The following is a 21,353-nucleotide window of genomic DNA, read 5'->3' as shown; positions in this document are numbered from 1 at the left end:
TCACCAAAGCAAAGAGACCTGTTTCTCTGTTTGATGGGGGATCAGGTGGGCCTAACTATTTAGAACCATGTTTCCTAACTAACAATTGCTGCAAACCACCCAGCACCTGAAGCGTGGCTGCACCAAGTGAACACCAAGCCAGGCCTGAGCGAGGTGCCTGAGTGCTACTGGAAAATCAAGGCGTTCATGCTGGCGGGGCATGAGGAGTAGCATCTGTTGCTGGAGCAGTGCCGAGAATGCGAGGATCGCAAGAAGCAGCGCACCTCCGAGCAGGGCCACGGGGCCTGGGCCGCTCAAGTGGAGGAGCCGGGAGCATGGGGTGGGTGTAGTGGTGGCAGCCACTGTGCAAGCACAGTGGGGAGTGGAGGTGCGGCCTGGCCGATCACCAAGGCCTGCTGGGGTGCTAGCAGGTGGAGTGCGTGGCCATGGAGGACCCGCTGTGCAAGCTGCAGCAGGAGCAGCACCTGAAGCAGCGGGAGGAAGACCTGCAGGAAGGGCGCCAGTGGGCAGAGCAGGTCCGCAGGGAGCACGTGGCCAGCACCTAGCAGCAGCAGGAGGGGTAGCTGCAGCAGGAGAAACCAGAGCTGACAGGGCGAGCCAGCGGCCACGAGGCACTGTGACAGGACCGTGCCTCAAGAGTGCGAGGAGCGGGAAGGTCTGTGGAGCTCCTTGGAGGCCAGCTTGGGCTGAGTGCAGAACTATCCGTTTTAGATCTTGTGCAGTGTAAATAGTGGAGTTACAAACCAAAAATACCTCTGTTGTTACCCTTACTGGAGATCTTTATTTCTTCCTGTGGCTTTGGTCTGTTGTCTACTGTCCTTTGCTTTTAACCTGCAGAACTCTCTTTAGCATCTCTTGTAGGGCTGGTCTTGTGAACTCTCTCAGTTTTTGTTTCTCTGAGAATGTCATAATCTCTTCCTTATTTTTTGAAAGAAAGTTTTGCCAGATACAGAATTCTTTGTTGGCAATTTTTTTGTTTTTAGTATTTTATGTCCTCCCACTGCCTTCATGCTTCTATGGTTTCTGATGAGAAACTGGCATGTGATCTGATTGAGGCTCCTTTTACATGTTACTTCTTTCTTGAAGCTTTCAGAATTTTCTCTTTATCTTTGGTACCTGATAGTCGGATTATAATATATTATTGTGTGGGGTCTGTGTGGGTTTATCCTATTTGGAGTTTGTTGAGCATCGTGGATGTGTACTCTGTGTATTTTATTAAATTTAGGAAGTTTTCAGCCTTTATTCCTTTAAATATTCTCTCTGCCCTTTCTTTTCCTTCTGGGACTCCCACAGTTTATATGTTGGTATGCTTGCTGGTGTCCCACAGGTTCCTCAGGCTCTGTTCATTTTCTTCATTATTCTTTCTGCTCCTCAGACTGGATGATTTCAGTTGTTTTGTGATCAACTTCACTGATTGATTCTGCCAGCTCCAATCTGTTGTTGAACCCCATGGAATTTTGGTTCCTTTTTCTAATTTCCATCTCCCTATTGATAGTCTCTCTTTGTGTTCAGCTTTTGTTCTCTTGATTTCCTTTAGGTCTTTGTCCATGTTTTCTTTTAGTTCTTTGTGCATATTTAGAACCATTTATTTTAAGTCTTTTTCTGGTATGTCCCAGGTCTGGTCCTCCTCACTGATGGTTTCTAATGCTTTCATTGTCTCCTTTGCCTGGGTCATTACTTCTTATTTCTTTGTATGTTTTGTAATCTTTTGTTGAAACCTGGACATTTTGATATTTTAATGTGTTATTGCTGGAATTTAGACTCTGAGGCAGCTGTTCCTTAAGCTTGTATCCACTTTGTATGATAGAGTTTTCCTTGAATTCCAGGAGCTTATTCTATTAAAAAGTGAAAGTTAATCCAAGAAACCATTGGGGAAATGCTCGTCAGCATCTGAACTTGCAAGCCAAGCTCATGCACCACAGGACAAGAGGTCGCTTTTCCGTCAACTGTACTAGCAGCACTCACCCTGCATAATACTTTTGAAATTCATCTCAGTAGTTTCATGTATCAGTAGTTCATTCCTTTTTATTGCTGAGTATATTCAGTTGTTTAGATGTAGCACAGTTTGTTAATTTGTTTGCCTCTTTGGCTGTATCTGTAAAGTGTGTGAAGGAGAATACCATGAAGATCCGTTGGTTCACCTCTAATTCACTCGTCACACTGTGCAGTTTGCCATGATTTGTAACAGTCCTGAAGTTAAGGAACTTTTCTGAACAACTGATCAAACTATGGGCTATCTATATAAAAAACATAAACTTATATTATTTCTCATAAAATTCAACCCTTCCATCCTTCCATGGTGAGGACGCCAGCTTATGAACTCTTGGCTTAAAGTCAAGAAACCCTGAAGACTGGGAGATTGATTAGGAGACAATTATAATATCCAGAGAGGAATGATGAGAGTTTGAATTAAGTCAATTATAGGAAGGATGAAGAGAGGAGTTATTTAAGTTAGAAATATTTAAGTTAGAAATCAGTAGAATTGGTGACTGCTATAATGGTAAATGATTGAAGGAAGGATATGAAGACATGCCAAGTTTTCTAGCTTGGGCAATTCTCTGAATCCATTCGTTGAAATAGGGAATATAGGAGAAGATTCAAGTTGGTGATAATATAGTGACTACCATCTGATTCTCTTATCTAAAATTTCTATGTGGGAACCAATGCTTATTGAATTAACTTGAACATGTCCTGTCTTATGGTCCCACACTATCTCCCACCCCACCCCAAAGTCCTACCTGCTATACATCAAGCTTAAGCAGGCTTTTGATTGGTATCCAGTATGCACTTTAACATATCCCCTATGTCCTAGATTAGAGTTATGTGAGGCATACCTTCATACCTTTCCCCCCACTGATATGGAGCATGTTTTTAAAAACTCACGTTAATAAAAACTTAGATGCTGGGGGGTGGGGGAGGCAACCATAAGCTGAAAAGGTAATGCTAGAAACAGCAGTATTAGAGGGGATCTAACAACTAACACTTCTTTCCCCACCCAGATTCTAAATTGATTGAATATAAGGTAAAGAATTGATAGAAGGAGGTCAAAATAATTTTATTATAGATACAGTGAATGTTAAAGAATGTAGCTTGTATCTCTGGACAAATAAGCTTCTGAATACTGAATCCCAAAGTTATAAGATTTACTCACTCAACAGGACTGGACCAGAGCAAGTCTTTCTCCCTCTTCCCAAGGGCAGAACCTTTCCCAGGGGTTGCAGAGCAGAGTGGATTCTGAAGTCTCAGGGAAGAAGTGATTGATTAAGGGGATGCTAATTGTTATGCTAATTGTTATCTCTCTCCATAGAATGAAACCTCTCAAGTCATATAGATAGGAGAAATGTAGTCGGAGTGAAACATCTAAAAGTGATGAAAGACATCACTGGGAAGGAATGATAGGGAATCAGAAGGAAGTGAGCTTTTGTGAAATGTAGAGAAGGCTTTTGTTGAATTTTTATCTTTTGAGCCTTTCTACAGTGCAACTGAGTTCTTATGACGGCTCCTTGGTTCTTGGTTCTCACTTTATTCCATGTAAATAGAGGCAGGTGAAGATGTTATGTGCCTTACAATAGTGATACTGATATGCACGTTCATGTATAATCCACAGGGTCATATGAGAATGGTAACTGTGTGGTCCTGTTGACTTAAAAATTTAGCCTTCAAACAATTGGCTTAATTTAGGATTTCAGATCCTGTAGTTGGAAGATATGTAGGTGTCATTTGGGCTATTTCTGAGTTTTTAGATTGATAAAATAGCACCAATTTATGGAAGTTGCCCCAGATCATACAGGGGTCTAGTGGAGGATGGGACTACTAGAGCCCAGGGCTCCTATTTCCTTTTCTGACACTGCCCTAGAAAAGGCAGCATAGGGAAATAAATCTGCCTAGATTAGGGGCCATGTTGCTGTTGGCCAGATCAAAAGTTGAATAGGGAAGAAATACTGGGATCTAGCTGATTTCCACTCTAGAGCTTCTCAGATAATATTTTTAAATTTCTGGAATAAAGAAAGCTCTCTGAAAATTTAAATGTGATACCGATCTCAACATTTTATTCATTTTGTGAAAGGAGAATCTGACATTTGAGAAGCTCCAAATTCTTTAGTCTGAGTCATGTAAATGAGCTAATTAATTTTTTAAATGAATATTGAACTTTGTAAAATTGGACATTTTAGAAACTATATTCAGGGAATAGCAGAACAATTAGTTGAAAACCCACTCCTGTGTTATCCTTTGTTATCAAACATGTTAGGTATATGTATCTTTTGACTAACTGTAAGAAGCTGAGTAATTGTGATCATGTAAAATTGGCATTTTGTTAATTTTCTGATGTAATACTTTAAACAGTTTCTGATGGAATGTAATTTATCTTTCTAATTAGGTAAGTCTCATGTGCTCCTTGTAGAAAACATTGGGGAAAAAAGTGAAGTTTCTATAGGGTTTATATCAACCGTGATCCTGAATCCAAAGATTAACCTTGTTAAAATTTTGGATTGTGTGTATGTGTGTGTATGTATGTAATGTATTTTTTATTCTTATTATAACAGGAAATACCATAGAAAGTTTAGAGATAAATAGAAGAAAATAAAAATCACAATAAGCATCATGTCATGTCTTAACTTTTCATATTTGGAGAATTTTAAAAGGGCTGGGTTAGTCAACAGTTTCAATTTGCAGAGGGTTTAATGAAACAAGACATTCAAAAGACCCCTGAGTTTGGGATAGGGAGAAGGAGTGAGCAGTAACTAGTTGTAGGGGCTAAGGAATTTAGGAAAAAAAGGCAGCAGATAGAGACTACTTGCTTGTCTCATGTGTCCATGAATGGCAGAAGAAAAATAAGAATAGCCTGGGGCAGGGATCAAGGATACTAAGGTCAAAGAAAAGTTATTTTGAAAATAAGTAGAGATTTGTAAGTTTCTTAGTAAGGGAGGGGGGAAGCAGTAGAAAGAGAGATACAGACAGAAATACATGATTCTATGAAGTAATTCGAGTATCTCCATTCTGGGTTTATTTTAAAGAGATAATACACGCAAAGTCTTATTCCCAGCTGGATCCCAGGGCCACTGATAGTCAGTAGGCATTTATTTAGCAGATATTTAACAAGCAGCTTCTGGGCTAAGTGTTGGGGAGACAACCATAAACCACAGACAACTAAATAGGACATCTTCCAGGCCTAATGAAAGGAATAGTCTACTGGTGGAACACAGAGCCTTTTCTTTAACAGTCAGAAGTCACCTAGAAGCTCTATCTTAAGTCACTTGTGTGGGCCTTATTTTATTTATTTTATAATTTTTTTAAACCAAGAGTGGTTTTATTTTTTGGAGTTGTCTATCTCCTGGGTTTGAATACTTGCTCAGTAATTTACAAGTTATGTGATCTTGTGCAAATTACTTAAACTAAATCTTCTACTCTGTAAATGAGCATAATAATACATACCCATCAGAAATTGTTGTAAGAAGTAAGTTGATAATAATGCACGGTATGGAACTTAATACCTGGTATATCAAGCCTTCAATAAATATTAGCTACTGGGATGAAGAAAATGATGATTTTGATGAAGAAGATGATTTCTTGGGTTCCTGGTTTGACCTGCCATACCTAGTTCTTCAGTCCCATTGCTATGACATGGAAAAAAGAGGGAGAGAGAGAGAGAGAGAGAGAGGGAGACAGAGAGGAAAGTTTAATTGATTTGAAATGAACGGTATCAAAACAAGTAGATGTGGCAAGTCCCACCCATTGTTGAAATGATATCTTCCAAGCAATGATGGCTTTTTAGGAGATAACTTGGTTTCATGGAAAACCATGACACTGAACTGTGTCATTGGTCTTTAATTTTAATTTGAGCTCATTAATTTATTTGCTATTAAAAGAGTTAATAAATGCAAAGCACCTAGAACATACCTGGCACCCAGAAAGCACTCAATAAATGCTATCTGTCTTTGGAAGGTATTACCATTCATTTGTTTGTTCTTTCTTTCCTTCATCTAACAAATACTTGGTGAGAGCCTACTAAAATGTTCCATGCTAGACACTGTGGGTACAAAGTGAACTAGATAAACAGGGTTTTTGCCATTTTGAATATTAGGTTCTAGCTGAGGGGAACTCAGCTATTAATAAGCCTTCCCTTCTTGGTTAGATCTGTAAGCCCTTCTGGGTCTTAGTGTCTTCATTAGTAAAATGAAATTATTTTCAGCTCTAAAATTTTGGGATAGTATTATCCTATGACACTATTTACCTGGCCAACTATATGTTGATCATTTATTAATTTTTTTCAGCGAATACCTATCAATACCTAGTAGGCACCATGCTTGGTGCTGGGGATGTTAGTAGTAGCCAAAGTAGACATGGTGCCTGCCATCATGGGGCACTGAGGCCAACACACAAGGCAGATGTTGAGTAGGTAATTGTGAGCGTGGTTAGTGTTACAAAGGGCAAAATACTAGGTTTGTGTTATTTATTTGTGTAACAAACAAAAATGTGCTATTTTTTGGTTAGAAGGGATATTGTAAAACATTTATCTATCTTGCTTTTTTCTTCCATTTAGTGAGTTTATATTTTCTGGTCTGCTTCAACAGGAGCAGTTGGACATCATGGAGACAACTTAGTAGAGAAGATAATTTCAGTGCTTCCGCAGCTTCCAGGGCACACAAATGATGTGATGGTTAACATGATGGAACTCACTGCATTGCAGACTCAAGAGGAGAATTATAATATAGTTGCACCAGGCTGTCTCGCACAATCTAAGTAAGAAATTTTTTTTCTCTGTCTCTCATCCTTCTCCCCCTTCCCCTTTCTTTCTCTTCCAGACTGAAGGTTCCTGCAGAAAGGAAACAAATGAAGAGTTGCTTTAGTTGAAAAAATTCATGGTGGATAGCAGTTAGTAAAAAGTCTTTTTTCTTAACTTTAAAATAACCATCTCCATTAAACATAATGATAAGCCAAAAATATGGAATCTTATAGAACAATCTTATATTACATTTATAATGTAAACTCAGGATTGTTTAAATGAGTCAGTCATGCGTCTCCATTTCATAGATGGTTTCATATGGAATTGAATATAGCCTTGCTCAATTTCTTTTTCCCAGTTGACGTTCTCACGTTACTGTAAAGCAGCTCACATAGCTATGAAACTGCCTTCATTTTATATGTAAATGATATGTTCTTGGGCATCAGTAGAGAATTGTTTTATTTCTAAGTATATTTGTTCAATGCTTAGAGAAGTCAGAGAAAGAAGATAACTTTAAGTTAATATAGAGTTTCAAAAATAAAAGAACATTTCCCCAGAAACACACACACACAAAAGATAGTTGTCACCCTCTCTATTTTTTTCTTTATCAATAATTCTTACTTAAAAAATCACATTAGAAGAGAAAAAAGTATCTAAGAGTATCTGTTTCCCTTATATCTGGGGTTTGTATTTTTAAACAAACATTTTCAACATTATAGTTTCAAACCTTAATAGTAACAGATATATTTGGAATTTCTTTTCATATTTGGAATTAATTTTTAGTTGCTGACATTTTTTCATCTATTGGGTAGGTAGTTAATAGCATTTATTGCTTACCCAGTGTGTATGAGTCTGTGTGGGAAGATACAGAAAAAGAAAACTTCTGGACCAGGTCTTTTTTGTATGCCTATACATACATTAAAAACATATGTATATAGGCTTACAGCTATACAAATCCAGAAGTAATTGTTGGTTGGAAATACTTTTAGCTGTTCTGAGCAGCATTCAAAAGTTGTTTATGAAGGGTTTATTGTGAGCCTTATTCTGGGCTAAGCAGTATGAAGGGCATAAAAGAAATATAAAATATCATTTTTGACTTTCAGGAACCCTTTTCTTGTTGAGAGAGTCATGACACTCAGGCACCATTAGAAAACAATAGAAATGATATGAAATCAAGACTAATGTGTCTGCTACTGATTATAATTCCTACAAGTAAAGTACCATGTTGACATTGTCTTTGTAGATCAGTGTAGGCCTTGTGAAAGTGGTGGTGCTTGAATTAGTTAGGTCTTAAGGATTTAGAAAGGGGAAGAGGCTGGTACAAGCAAAGATATGAAAACAAAAATGGTCAGGGCCTGATGTGACCTCATTGGGCCATTACCTCCTCCACCACTGCTGTCAGAATCATTAACATTTTTCAGGACTTACTATGTGCCAGGCACACCTCCAGACATTTTACATTTGGGACATCACTTAGTTTTCACAGTAACTCAATGAAAGAGATACTGTTATTCCCCCATTTTACAGTTAAGGAAACTGAGGCAAAGTGAATTTAAATAACACAGTTAGTAGGAAGTAGAGCTAGAATTTGAGCCCAGAGTGTTTGATTTCAGAGCTACTGTCTTAACTACTATGCTGTCTATGCAGGGGCCAGGAAAGAGCTAGAATTATGAAAATATTAAAAAAAAAAAGCACTAAAGACAAAAATAAAGTTACTTTATGGTTTAATATGGGTAGTTCTATATGTTCAACATAATGCTTACTCAAACAGAACTCAATTACAGAAAATTTCAGCAAAAAAGGAATTTATTAAAAAGGTACTGGGTAGCTAACAGAATCAAAGGAAGAACTGTTAAATGAGATTTTGGAAAGGACAAGAAATAAGACAGTTCCAGGGATCTAGAATGCAGGACCTCAGGGAACCTCTTCAATGCCTTGATATCAGAGAGACTGAATTCCAACTGTTTTCTGCCTTGAATCATTCTAGTTAAGATTCAGATTCCCAGAAAAGAGAATGGACCTTCTCTTGGACCATGTGCCCACTCTATGATGATTCCACAAAAGCCTCAGATATTTGCACAGAGAAGAACAAATGAGCATCTCAGAGAAGTTTGCAAAGACAGAAGAGCTGAATTCATTAATGAGAAGGAAAAGAAAAGGATCTCTGAGAAGTATAGTAGGAACAAACTTAAGAATGAAGTTATCTCTTAGATCTACAACTCATATGGCCAATTTGTTTAACCTTGACTCATCAGCATTTCTTCTACCCCAAGCAGTTAGTCCAAGGCTTAAATCAAGTCAGGTTTTTAATCCCATTCCCCTTGCCAGTAATTACATTAGAATTGAGCAGGTGATAAGAGGGAAAGTCTTCTTAGTTTTCTTGGTCAGGTTTCCCTGTTTCTGAAAATGACTCAGGAAAGATATACATCTTCCCTCAACCCCTAAACCCCATCCCCCAACTCCCAGGGCTCTCATATAAGTCAATATAAATGAACTTAACTTAAAGCTGAGTCACATCAGGGCCTTGATTCAGGAGAATTTTTACTTCAAACCCAAGGAGGGCCTTAGGCTAATGTCCTCATTTTACAGATGAAATAATGAGGTACAGAAAATATATCAGGATGCTTTTGGTTGCAATAGCAATCAATTTGACTGAAACAATAAGGAAATATATCCTCCCACATAATTTGAGGTCCTGGCACAGTGCATGAGGGCACACACAGCTGTTTTTCTCTGCAGTTCCCTTGGCCAGGCCACCTCCCACGTGTTAGCATCAACTTATGGATGTGTGCAAGATGGCTGTAGGATTTTCTCCTGCTGAAGTGACTTTCTATTCCATGTCCCAACCCCACTATCCCCACTCTTTCAATTCCTTGATCAACCTTTACTTCAGGCCCTACCTGGATTCACTATGTCTGTGCTTGGTGCTTCTGGCTCTGACCTAATCCAGCACCTGTGGAACTGCTAGTTCTGCTGGCTCCAGGGCCCACTACTCTTCCCTCTGCTCCCATATGTTTTAGTTTCCTAGGCTCCTCAAGCAAATACCATGAAATGCGTTGGCTTAAACAATGGGATTTATTAACTTGTGGTTCTGAGGCTAAAAGAAAGTCCAAATCAAGGCTTCATCAAGGCAGTACTTTCTTCCCGAAGACTGACGTTCTGGGGCTGGCTGATCGCGATTCTTGGCTCCTCTGTTACGCGGCAAGGCACATGGCGGTGTCTCCTGTCTCTTCTTTCTCTTCTGGGTTCTACTAAAGTAGCTTCTTGCCTCTGGAAGCTACTTTCTCTCATGTCTGAATTTATTCTGCTTACAAAAGACTCTAGTAATAGGATTAAGAATCATTCTGATTGGTTAACTGAAGTAACCTCATCAAAAAGTCCTACTTACAATGGGTTCACACCCAAAGGAATGGATTAACTTTAAGAACATGTTTGTTTGGGATACATACAGCTTCAAAGCACCACACTCCACCCTTTGGACTCCAAAAAGACATATCCTTTCTAGATGCAGAATACATTCCTTCCATCACAATATCCCAAAAGCCTAAAATCATGTCAGAAACAATGCTTAGTATAAAGTATCATTAAAACAAGTTATGGGTGTGGTCTGTCCTGGGGCATAATTCCCCTCTGTCTGGGATCTGTTAACCCTAAAGAAAATTTATCTGCTTCTGATATACAATGGAAGGATAGGCTTAGGATAAACATTCCCATTCCTAAAGGGAGGAATTGAAAGGAAAACAGGGGTCAAAAATCCAAAATCCAGCTGGGCATGTGCCATTAGATTTCAAGGTCTGAGAGTCATCTGTGGAACTATGTTTTGTTTTCCGGGACTGATGAATCTGCAGCCCTGCCCCTTCCAAGCGCTTGCCCAGTGGCCATACTTTCCTGAAATACTGGGGTGAAGTCTCCGTCCTTTCCAAGATTCAGGACGGCTAGCCAAGGTCTCCGCAAACGCTGGGGCACAGCCTCCACTCTCTCAGAGCACTGGGCTGCTGGCCAGACTCTGCAATCGCAGGGACACAGGCTCTACCCTCTCTGATCACTGGGGTGGCAGCACTCTTCCTGAACAATGAGATAGAGGGTCTGCTCTCTCCAAGCACTGGGGCAGATTCATCCTTTCACACACATGGGTGGGCCACTCTCTTGGCTTGAGATGTCTTCGGTCCAGACTTCAGCTTCCATGGTTTTGTCCCTGAAGTGATTTTTTACATTAATATGTCCCTTTTCTGATCCTTGTAGTCCAGGCTGTTAGTGGTTCTGTTCATACGTTTTATGCAAAAAACTTGTCAGTTTTGCATATAGTTCACAGGGGTCCAATCCATCAGACAAAAGAACTTTCCACAGATTCTTCTTAGATAATGGCATCTGTAATCCTGATTTGCACTGAAATGACTGACTGGATCCATGTTCAGTTAAACCCTCACATGGAGCACTATTCTATGGGAACTTGTTTTCCAGAAGCTCAGAATTTTCCAAACCATCAATTTCTGGTTTCTTTGTGCCCAGGAGTTCAGTTCTCAGTTTGTTCCTTTCCTCTCACATTTTACTATAAAGCTATAGGCTGTACTATAGCTTAGAAATATCCTCAGCTAAGTATTCAAGTTCATCACTCTCAAGTCCTGCCTTCCATCTGACATCAGAACTCAATTTTGCCAAGTTTTCTGCCACTTTAAAGCAAGGATCACAATTCTTCCATTTTCCAACAACACATTCATCATTTCCTTCTCAGGCTTCATTGGAAGTACCTTTAGCATCCGTATTTCTATCAACAGTCACTTCAAAGCAATTTGGGCCTTTTCTATCAAGCACCTCACAATTCTTCCAGTCTGTACCCACGACCCAATTTCAAAGCCATTTCCACATTTTTGGTATTTGCAATAGCAGGACCCATTCTCCTGGTACCAAAATATGTTTTAGTTTCCTAGGTTGCTCAAGCATATACCATGAAATGGGTTGGCTTAAACAACAGGAACTTATTAACTTATGGTTTTGAGGCCAAAAGAAAGTCCAAAGCAAGGTGTCATCAAGGCAATGCTTTTTCCCAAAGACCAGTGTTCTGGGGCTGGCTGCCAGGGATCCATGGTGGTGTTTCCTTGTCTCTCCCTTCTCTTCTGAGTTCCATTGACATAGCTTTCTTTCCCTCATGTCTAGATTCATTCTGCTTATAAAGAATTCTAGTAAGAGGATTAAGACCCATCCTGATTGGACTGGGCCACACACACATTAACTGCAGTAACCTCATCAAAAGGTCCTACTTACAAAAGGTTCACACCCACAAGAATGGATTAAATCTAAGAATATGTTTTTCTGGGATGCATACAGCTTCAAAACACCACACCATGTGACTCACAGTGGAAGCCAAAGGCCTAAAAATGGCCAATGAGACTCCATACTATCTGGCTTCCTGTTTCCTCTCTGACCTTATTTACTATTCTCTCCTCCTTACTCCTTTCCCACCCCACGAGCTTTCTTACTATTCCTCTAACAGGCCAGGTTTCATCCTGCCTCAGGGCTTTTTCTCTTGTTCCCTCCACCTAGATCATTCTTCTCGCAGATATCCCGGTGGCCCTCACTTCCTTTCTTCCTTCAGATCCTCCTTCCTTCTTAAAGAGGCCTCTCCTGTTCATTTTAGCTCTTTATAATTCCTGTCCTTATTTTATTTTTTTTCCCCTGAGCACTTATCAGTTTCTAATATTCTTATATATCTTGTATTTTTGTACCTCTCCTCCACTGGAGAACTATGGAGAGAACTTTCCAATAGACAGTTCCATGACAGCAGGGATATTTGCCTTCTTTATTCACTGTTATGTCCTGTGCTGGTTTGTATATATTATGCCCCCCAGAAAAGCCATATTCTTTAATGCAATCTTGTGGGGCAGATTGATTAGTCTGTTGGTTAGGGTGGAACCTCTGAATTATTTCCATGGAGGTATGGACTCCAGCCATTCAGGGTGGGTCTTGATTAGTTCACTGGAGGATTTAAGAGAAAAGCTAAGAGCTGACACAGACTGAGATGCTTGCTAATGTTTAGAGATGGTTGGAGATGTGGACAGAAGGACATTTGGAGATGCTGAGCTAAGAGATGAAGTCCAGAGTTTCCTCCGGAGAAGCTAAGAGAGGATCCCCAGATACTTCCCAGAGAGAAACTTCCCAGAGAGATACTTCCCAGAGAGAAACTTCCTGGGAGAAAGAAGCAAGGATGCACAGGAGCTGAGAGAGGAGCTAAGAGAAACCCAGAGACATTTTGGAGAATGCCATTTGAAACACAACCCGGGAGCAAAGGAATAGCAGATACAGCCACTTGCCTTCCCAGGAGACAGAGGTATTCCGGATGCCATTGACCTTCCTTCAGTGAAGGTATCCTCTTGTTGATGCCTTAGTTTGTACACTTCTGTGGCCTTAGAATTGTAAATTTGTAAACTAACAAATCCCCTTTATAAAAGCCAATCCATTTCTGGTATTTTGTGTAACAGTAGCATTAGCAAACCGGAACATGTCCTCATTGCATAGAATAGTATCTGCCGCTCAAGAGATGTTTGTTGCATGAATAAATAGTGATAGTTGTGCCAGGACAGAATCTGTGAGTGCAGTGAGATTGCTGGGCTAAGGTGGAGAAGGTGAAGCCAAACCAGAGCTTAGGGGAGGTTAGTTTGGGGAATTTCAGGTTCTAGTTATTGAATATTTAAGATATTAGTATAGCAAAATTGACCCAGCAATTCTACTTTTACACTTTATTTCATAGTTGTATTTGCACACATACAGAATGACATTTTGCAATCATTATTCACTACAGCTTTTGTAATAGCAGGACTGTAAATAATTTCAATGTCCGTCAGTTCAATAAAATGTGGTACACTCATGATAGAATACTATGCAGCTATTAAAAAAGAATGAAGAAGTTGTTTATACACTAATGCTGAACAAGCTTGAGACATACTGTCAACTGAATAAAAAGCAAGGTGAAACACACGTATTTGTAAAAATTGGGGAAATACATGTTCATATTTGCTTGTGATGTATTAAATATGTTGAAAAATGTATAAGAAACTGATGATCTTGGCTGTCTCTGTAGAAGGGAGCTGGGTAGCTGGGGCATATTTAGAAGAGTAGTGAAATGATGAAGATAGAAGAAAAAGGGAGATGTTTTACTATACATATATTTCCACGGGAAGCAGAACTTCTTCCCAGTTGGACACTATATTGCATGTGTAAAGCCAACAATCCTTTGCCCTAGGCAGTTGTGATTTCATTGCTTTCTCATACTGCAAGCCACTTCCACAAGCAAGGTAATTCCTGGGGCAGTAAGCCACAGATGAGTCTCCTGGTTCAGTTCTTCATGCTGTCACCAGACAAGCTGGTACAGACATAGATGTACCCCAGTATGTGCATGAGGTTTACTATGCTCCCTCTGGAGCTGGACCAGGGACCCACATTGGGAGTGTGGGCCAGCTCTGCACTGAACCTGGGAATGGGTGGGGGAAGGGCCAGCAAAGGAGTCATGAGGTTTTCCTGCCATTTTTAAGTTGCATTTTTCTTGATTTGTTGCTTACCCAGTTACTGCAATCCTTTAATTGTTTTCCAGAGCTCTGAGAAAGATGTCTCTGCCAGTTTTTGCTTGTTGTTTAAAGATTCTGGGGGGACAGAAAACGGGAGCATTTCATCATCCATTTGGTGATGTCACTCTCTGATCAAATAAATCTTAAGATTAGATTTGAGGCCCTGTATAAAGATGAAATGATTCCCTGAAAGGTCTTATTTATTTCAATTTACCACTTAAGTCACTTTCTAGCATTGTTGGCTGACTTATTATATGTATATCTTATTTCTTCTATTAAGCTCCTAAAGAATAAGACTTTTCATATTGTACTTTTCCTCCTATTGTCTAAATCAGGGAGAAGGAAGAAAGTGAACACTGAGTGCCTGAATTTTGACAGGGATTGTGTAGGTGTTTTCAAATACGTTATTCCGCTTAATTCTCAAAGCAGCTTTGCAAGGAAGTTAGTGTTCTTTTTTTTGTTTTTATAGCATTTGAGAGAAACTTAATAACTTGCCATAAGTGATACTTTGCTTAAGTGATTGAATTACTTCTTAGTATAATTTTTTTTTTTTTTTAATTTCAAAGCACATTTTCCCTGCTATACCTCACTGGCTATTTGGCACATAATTACTTAAATGCATCTATAAATAAACAAATGAATTCAGAAATTGTGGGTATTCTGATTTATAAAAAGCAGCATTTTAAGTTCATTTTCTTGTTATTTTTATTTTGGATGGGGGAATTTTTTTACCTAGGCTATAGAACAATGGAATAAATAGAGTAGATCTTAGAGATAACAGAAATGTAGAAGTGATTTCAACTTAAACACTGAGCCAATTTTTTTTAACTTTCTCACCTGATAACAGTATCTATTAAGTCATTAACTCAGTCCTTAAAGTCAAAGATTGTTAAATCACCTCTAAATAGTGATGATTTTTTTTCTCCTTGTTCTCTGGTTTCCAGATACTGATTAATTGTTATTATTAAAGAGACAATAACATTTTCAGAGGGAAGAAAGGTAATTTTTTTTTTAGAGTTGCATCAAATATACTACTTTTATTTGATTTGATTTTAAATTTGCCCACAGAGAGAATTACTGGACTTGGATGTAACCGTTAGGCCTCTGTGTTGTCAGTATTGATTGGCAGAGTGCCAGCACGAATGGCTGGGTATGTCCTCACGTAGCAGTGTCTGATCTTGCTGTTGGTACAGGTTATGGGTATCTCCTCTTCCCCTGCAAAACAGGCATTTGTATTCTTTCCAATAAATGTTGCAAAATGAATAGGAGAAAGGCTTACCCTTCTTAGTACACAGCTGGCAATATTTAACCCTTTTGAGGAATTCTTCTAAAAATCTTCTGGGGTAAGTTAACAGGTTTAGAAAATAGAATTAATGAATAATTTACAGATGGTGTGATGAAATAAAGCAGGGTTGTTTTCTGAAAATGAAGGGATAAAAATGTCTACTAAGAAAAATTTAAATAATTTAATATGTTTGAGATATTTTAAGTTATATATCTTGATAACAAATTATGTTTAGTAGTTACGTTTTTCAGAATTCTTTTTTTAATGCATAGAAAGAAGAGGTTTGAAGGTAGAAATTTTGGGTGAATAATTGCTGGTGTATTGTAACTCTGTCATGGTATTTGTTAGTTAAGGAATGTGCATGCAGCTCCCAGGATCTTTTCCATATTGAAAAATTTAAAGTGGTTTGTGGTCTCTATGTTGTGAGGAGCCTGAGCTCTAGGTCACTGTGGCTTTTTAATCCATAATTTAAATGGAAACTATGGCTCCTTAAAGTAAGCCAAGAACCCCCTGAAGTTAGCTAAAATTAAAAAGGGGCAAGGGAAAGACTCATTACATTTGAATGACAAGTAATGGTTGCAGTTCCTCATTAGGTTAATGTTCACTGTCAAGTAAAAGTCAATAACAAGTACAAACTCCTGATATGTTAATCACCCACAGTCTTTATTGGGGTGCATCTAAATCTTATGTTATATAGACCAGAGTGTATTAAAAAGTGTGCCAGGGTTGTCCCACAGCTTTGGCAATACTTTCTCTCTCTAGCACCTGCTGGTGTTTTTGTCCAATGCCCTTTTTTTTTTCATTTTCTTTTACGTATGCCTGCTCATACCAGTGCCACATTGCTAGAAGAAAAGTAAAATGAAGAACTAAGAGGAAGATCTTAGTAATGAAAGAGGGCATTTTAGGGATTAAAGGCAGGCAAAGTCTGAAATCTAGAAGTCTATCTGGGCAAAACACCATGGATAGAAATATGGAAGTGTGCCCTCTAAGCATGCAAATGTGTGGTTTTATTTATTTACTTACTTACTTACTTAACTTATTTACTTACCTACTGTGTGCCAGGCACTTAATGATGAAGACAAGGTCTCTGCCTTCATGGAGGAAATACCTTCTAATGGGTGAGACAGATAACAAACAAACAAGTGAATATATAATATAATGTCAAGTGGGGATAACTGGTATGACAAAAATAAAGCAAGGTAAGGGAATCAAGAGTGACTTGGGACTTGTAATGAGGAGGAGCAGAATGGAGGAGATACAAAAGGCCTTATGGAGATGTTTTTTAAGTTGGTGTTTTTTTTTTTAAGTTGATGTTTTCTTTCCCTAAAGCTGCTGAAATGCAGATACCATAAAATGGGTCTGCTTTTACAATGGGGATTTATTAGTTTACAAGCTTACAGTTCTGAGGGCTGAAAATGTCCAAATCAAGGCATCATCATCAGATACCTGGACTCCTCTGTTAGATGGTAAGGTACATGGTGTCTGCTGGTCTCTTCCTTCTCTTCCGGGTTTTGTTGCTTCCAGCTTCTGGCTTCAGTGTTTTCCTCTCTGTTTCTTTGGCTGTCTCTCTCAGCTTCTGTGTGTTTCCTTGCCTCTCAGTTTCTGTGTCTTCATCCTCTTATAAAATGACTCTAATAAGAAGATTAAGACTCACCTGCGGCATGCCTCAACTGAAATAACCTGATTGAAAGGTCCCACCCACAGTAGGTCTACACCCACAGGAATGGATTAGCTTTAAGAATATGCTTTTCTGGGGTACATAAAACTTCAAACCATCACAGTTGGATTGTTTGTTTGTTTGTTTTTACTATTTAATTTTGAGAGTTCTTTATACAATCAAGTTACTAAACCTTTCTTGGATATGTGGTTTGCAAATATTTCCACCAGTCTGTAGCTTGTCTTTTCATCCTCTTAAGAGTCTTTTGCAGAGCAAATGTTTTCAATTTTGATGAAGTACAATTTATTGATTTTTCCTTTTAGAATTATGCATTTGGTGTCAAATCAAAGAACTCTTTGCCTGTCCCTAGAGCTTGAAAATTCTCTCCTATAAACATAGGAAATTTTTTTTTATAATTTTATGTTTACATTTAATTCTGTAGTCCATTTTAAGTTAATTTTTGTAAGGTGTAAGACTTAGAATCAAGGTTCTTTTTTTTTTTTTTGCTTATGAATGCCTAATTGCTCCAGCACCATTTTTTGCAAAGGATCTTTTCCCTTCATTGAATCACTTTAGCACTGTTTCAGTTTGCTAATGCTGCCTTTTCGCAAAACACCAGAAATGGATCGGCTTTTATAAAGGGGGTTTATTTGGTTACAAAGTTACAGTCTTAAGGCCATAAAGTGTCCAAGATAAGGCATCAACAATTGGGTGCCTTCACTGAAGGATGGTCAATGGCATCTGGAAAACCTCTGTTATCTGGGAAGGCACATGGCTGGTGTCAGTTCCAGAGTTCTGACTTCAAAATGGCTTTCTCCCAGGAGGTTCCTCTCTCAGCTCCTGTGCATTCTTCAAAGTGTCCCTCTTGGCTGAAGGAGCCAAGCAAGCTAGCTCCTTCTGTCTGAGCTTATATAGTGCTCTAGTAAACTAATCAAGGCCCACGTTGAATGGGTGGGGCCACGCCTCCATGGAAATTATCTAATCAGGGTTATCACCTACAGTTGGGTAGATCACATCTCCATGGAAACACTCAATCAAAGAATTATAATCTAATCAACACTAATACGTCTGCCCACACAAGATTGCATCAAAGATAATGGCGTTTTGGGGGACACAATACATCCAAACCAGCACAAGCACCTCTGTCAAAAATCAGTTGTGCATTTTTGTTTGGACCTCTTTCTGGGTTCTGTATTCTGTTCATTGATCTATTTGTCTACACCTCTGCAAATTCCACACAGTTTTGATTACTGTAGTTATACAATAAATCTTTAAATTGGGTAGACTGATCGTTCCCATTTTGTTCTCTTTCAAAATTGTTTTTGCTTTCTAGTTCCTTCATCTTTCTCTGTATATTTTAAAATAATCTTGTCTATACCTACAAAAAAATCAATGGGATTTTTATAGGAATTATGTTAACCCTGTGTATCAATTTGGGGAGAACTGACATCTGTAGTACAGTTATCTCTTCCACATCGGACTTTCCCCTTCACGGTTTCGATACATTGCCAGTCAGCCAGGCAAAATGGCTGCTGTGATTGGCCGCCATTACAGAGTTAATGAGTTGACCATAAGGCATATCAAGAAAAAAACAAAAAGGAATGTGAAGCCTTTGCTGGGGCTACACCAACAAATGCAAAACATTTACATAAACCGTGAGATCCACATCTCTCAGGTATAGAAAGTGCAACATTCTTTTGGATGCAGAATTGTTAAAAAAAAGGCATTCTAGTAGACTTTGGCATCAGATGAGAAAAGACTAAGTCTCTATATAATTTCCTAAAGGAAAAATGAAGGTGAAGGGTCTACCCCTAAATATTTTCAGGCCAGAAAACGCTGGTTTGAGAACTTTTTAAAAAGGTTCAGCCTAAGCAGTGAAAATGTAATGAGGAGAGGTAGCATCTGCCAATCAAGTGGAAGCAAGGGAGTTTCCTAAAAACCTGAAAAAAAAATTATGTAAAGATTTTTCAGATTACAGGGATGCCATGCCCCTAACCCTCTGCGATGTGGAATGGGATAACTGTATGTTCAACCTTCCAATTCATGAACATAATATGTCTAATATAGATCTTTAATTTCTTTTATTAGTTTCATAGTTTTCAACATGAAAGTCTTGTACATACTTTGTTAGATTTATACCTAAGTATTTCATTTTCTAGCGATTGTAATTAGGATTGTATTTTTAATTTCAGTATCCATATGTTCATTGCTAGTATACAAAAAGACAATTGGTTTTTTCATGTTTATCTTGTATCCTGTTACTTTCCTGCATTCACTTGTTAGTTTAGGAGTTTTTCCATGAGATTCTTTAGAATTTTCTATGTAGATGAGTATGTCACCTGTAAATAGAGAGTTTTTTTCTTCCTTTACAATCTGTATGCCTATATTTCCTTCTCTTCCTTACTGCACTGTCTAGAACTTCCAAAACTATGTTGAATAAGAGTGGTGAGAGCAGACATTGTAGTCTTGTTCCTGATCTTACAGGGAAAGCATTCAGTCATTCATCATTAAAGTATAATGGTAGCTCTAGGTTTTTTGTCAATTATCCTTGTCAAGTTGAAGAGGTGCCCTTTTATTTCTATTTCTCTGAGAGTTTTTATTATGAATGAGTGATGAATTTTTTTGAATGCTTTTTATCCGTCAATTGATATGATCATGTGATTTTTCTTCTTTAACTTCTTAATATAGTTTATTAAGTTTGATGGATTTTTGAATATTGAACCAGCCTTGCAGCCCTGGAATAAACGTCACTTGGTCATGGTGTAAAATTTTTTTCATATATTCATGAATCTTAATTGCTAATATTTTGTTAAGAATTTTTACATTTACATTTGAGGGATATTGGCTTGTAGTTTTCTCTTTTTTTATTGTCTCCATCTGGTTTTTATTTCAAGCAACATTAGCTTCAGGAAATAAATTGGGAAGTATTCCCTTATTTTCCAAAAGAGGTTGTATAGAAATGATGCTCATTCTTCTTAAACATTTGATAGAATTTTCTAGCCAAACCATTCTGGGCTTTGAGACTTCTATTTTGGGAGTTTTTAAGTTACAAACTCAATGTCATTAATAGTTCTAGAACTATTAGTTGTATTTAGTGTTATAAAATTTCCTCCCAGCCCTATTGAGTTGTGTCCCCTAAATTTTGATATGTTATATTTTCATTTTCATTCTGTTCAATCTATTTTTAAAAAATTTCCTTTGACCTATGGATTATTTGGTAGTATGTTGTTTAGTCTCCGAGTGTTGGGAGATTCCCCTGTTATTTTTCTGTTATTGATTTCTAATTTGATTCTATTGCAGTTAGAGAACACACTCTTTATTATTTCAATTCTTTTGAATTAATGGAGATTTGTTTTATGACCTAGGATGTGGTCTATGTTGATATATGTTCCATGGACACTTGAAAGTGTATTCTGCTGTTCTTGAGGGGTGTATTCTATAAATGTTGATTAGAGCCTATTGGTTAGTGGTGTTGTTGAGTTCTATATCCTTGTTAATTTTCTGTCTAGTTATTCTGTGATTGTTGAGGGGTGATGTTGAAATCTCCAACTATAATTGTCTATTTGTCCATTTCTCTTTTCATTTCTATCAGTTTTAAAAATTTTTATTGTAGTTATATATATATATATATATATAGTATAAACTTTCTCATTTTATCCTCTATCATCTGTGCAATTCAATGATGTTAATTACACTCACACCATACATTACCAGAACATCCCCATCATCCATTACCAAAGCTTTTTCATCACAATTTCTATTAGGTTTTGCTTTGTATGTTTTTCAGCTTTGTTGTTTCAGCTCTGTTCAATTTAGTTGCTATATCTTCTTGTGGTTTGACTTTATTATCATTACATAATAATGATATTATTATCTGTCTCTGGTAATTTTCTTTGCTCTTATTTGGTGGGTCTTGAAAAGAACCCACTTCAAGTTCATTTAGGTTGTTGACAGAATTCAGTTCCTTGTGGTTGTGGTACTGAGGTTACTATTTCCTCGTTGGTTGTCATGTGGCCCCCTTCTCATGTGGCCCGTCATCTTCAAACCTGCAGTGGCACGTCAGATCTTCTCATGCTTTGAATCTCTCTGCCTTCCTCTTTTACATTTCTCTTCTGCCAGTTGGGGAAG

General features: G+C 38.1%; 1 protein-coding gene across 1 annotated transcript in view; it reads left to right on the top strand.

The window, feature by feature from the left end:
* Nucleotides 1-21,353, top strand: part of SCFD2 (sec1 family domain containing 2) — a 550,473-nt gene that overhangs the window by 31,198 nt on the left and 497,922 nt on the right. Inside the window, exon 4 of the mRNA XM_037829801.1 lies at nt 6,573-6,741. Within this exon, the coding sequence (XP_037685729.1) occupies nt 6,573-6,741 (169 nt within the window). The remainder of the gene's footprint in view (nt 1-6,572; nt 6,742-21,353) is intronic.

The sequence above is a fragment of the Choloepus didactylus genome, chromosome 3 (genome assembly GCF_015220235.1).
Source record: "Choloepus didactylus isolate mChoDid1 chromosome 3, mChoDid1.pri, whole genome shotgun sequence".
Classification (NCBI taxonomy): Eukaryota; Metazoa; Chordata; class Mammalia; order Pilosa; family Megalonychidae; genus Choloepus; species Choloepus didactylus.
This window is presented reverse-complemented; position numbering and strand designations above follow the sequence as displayed.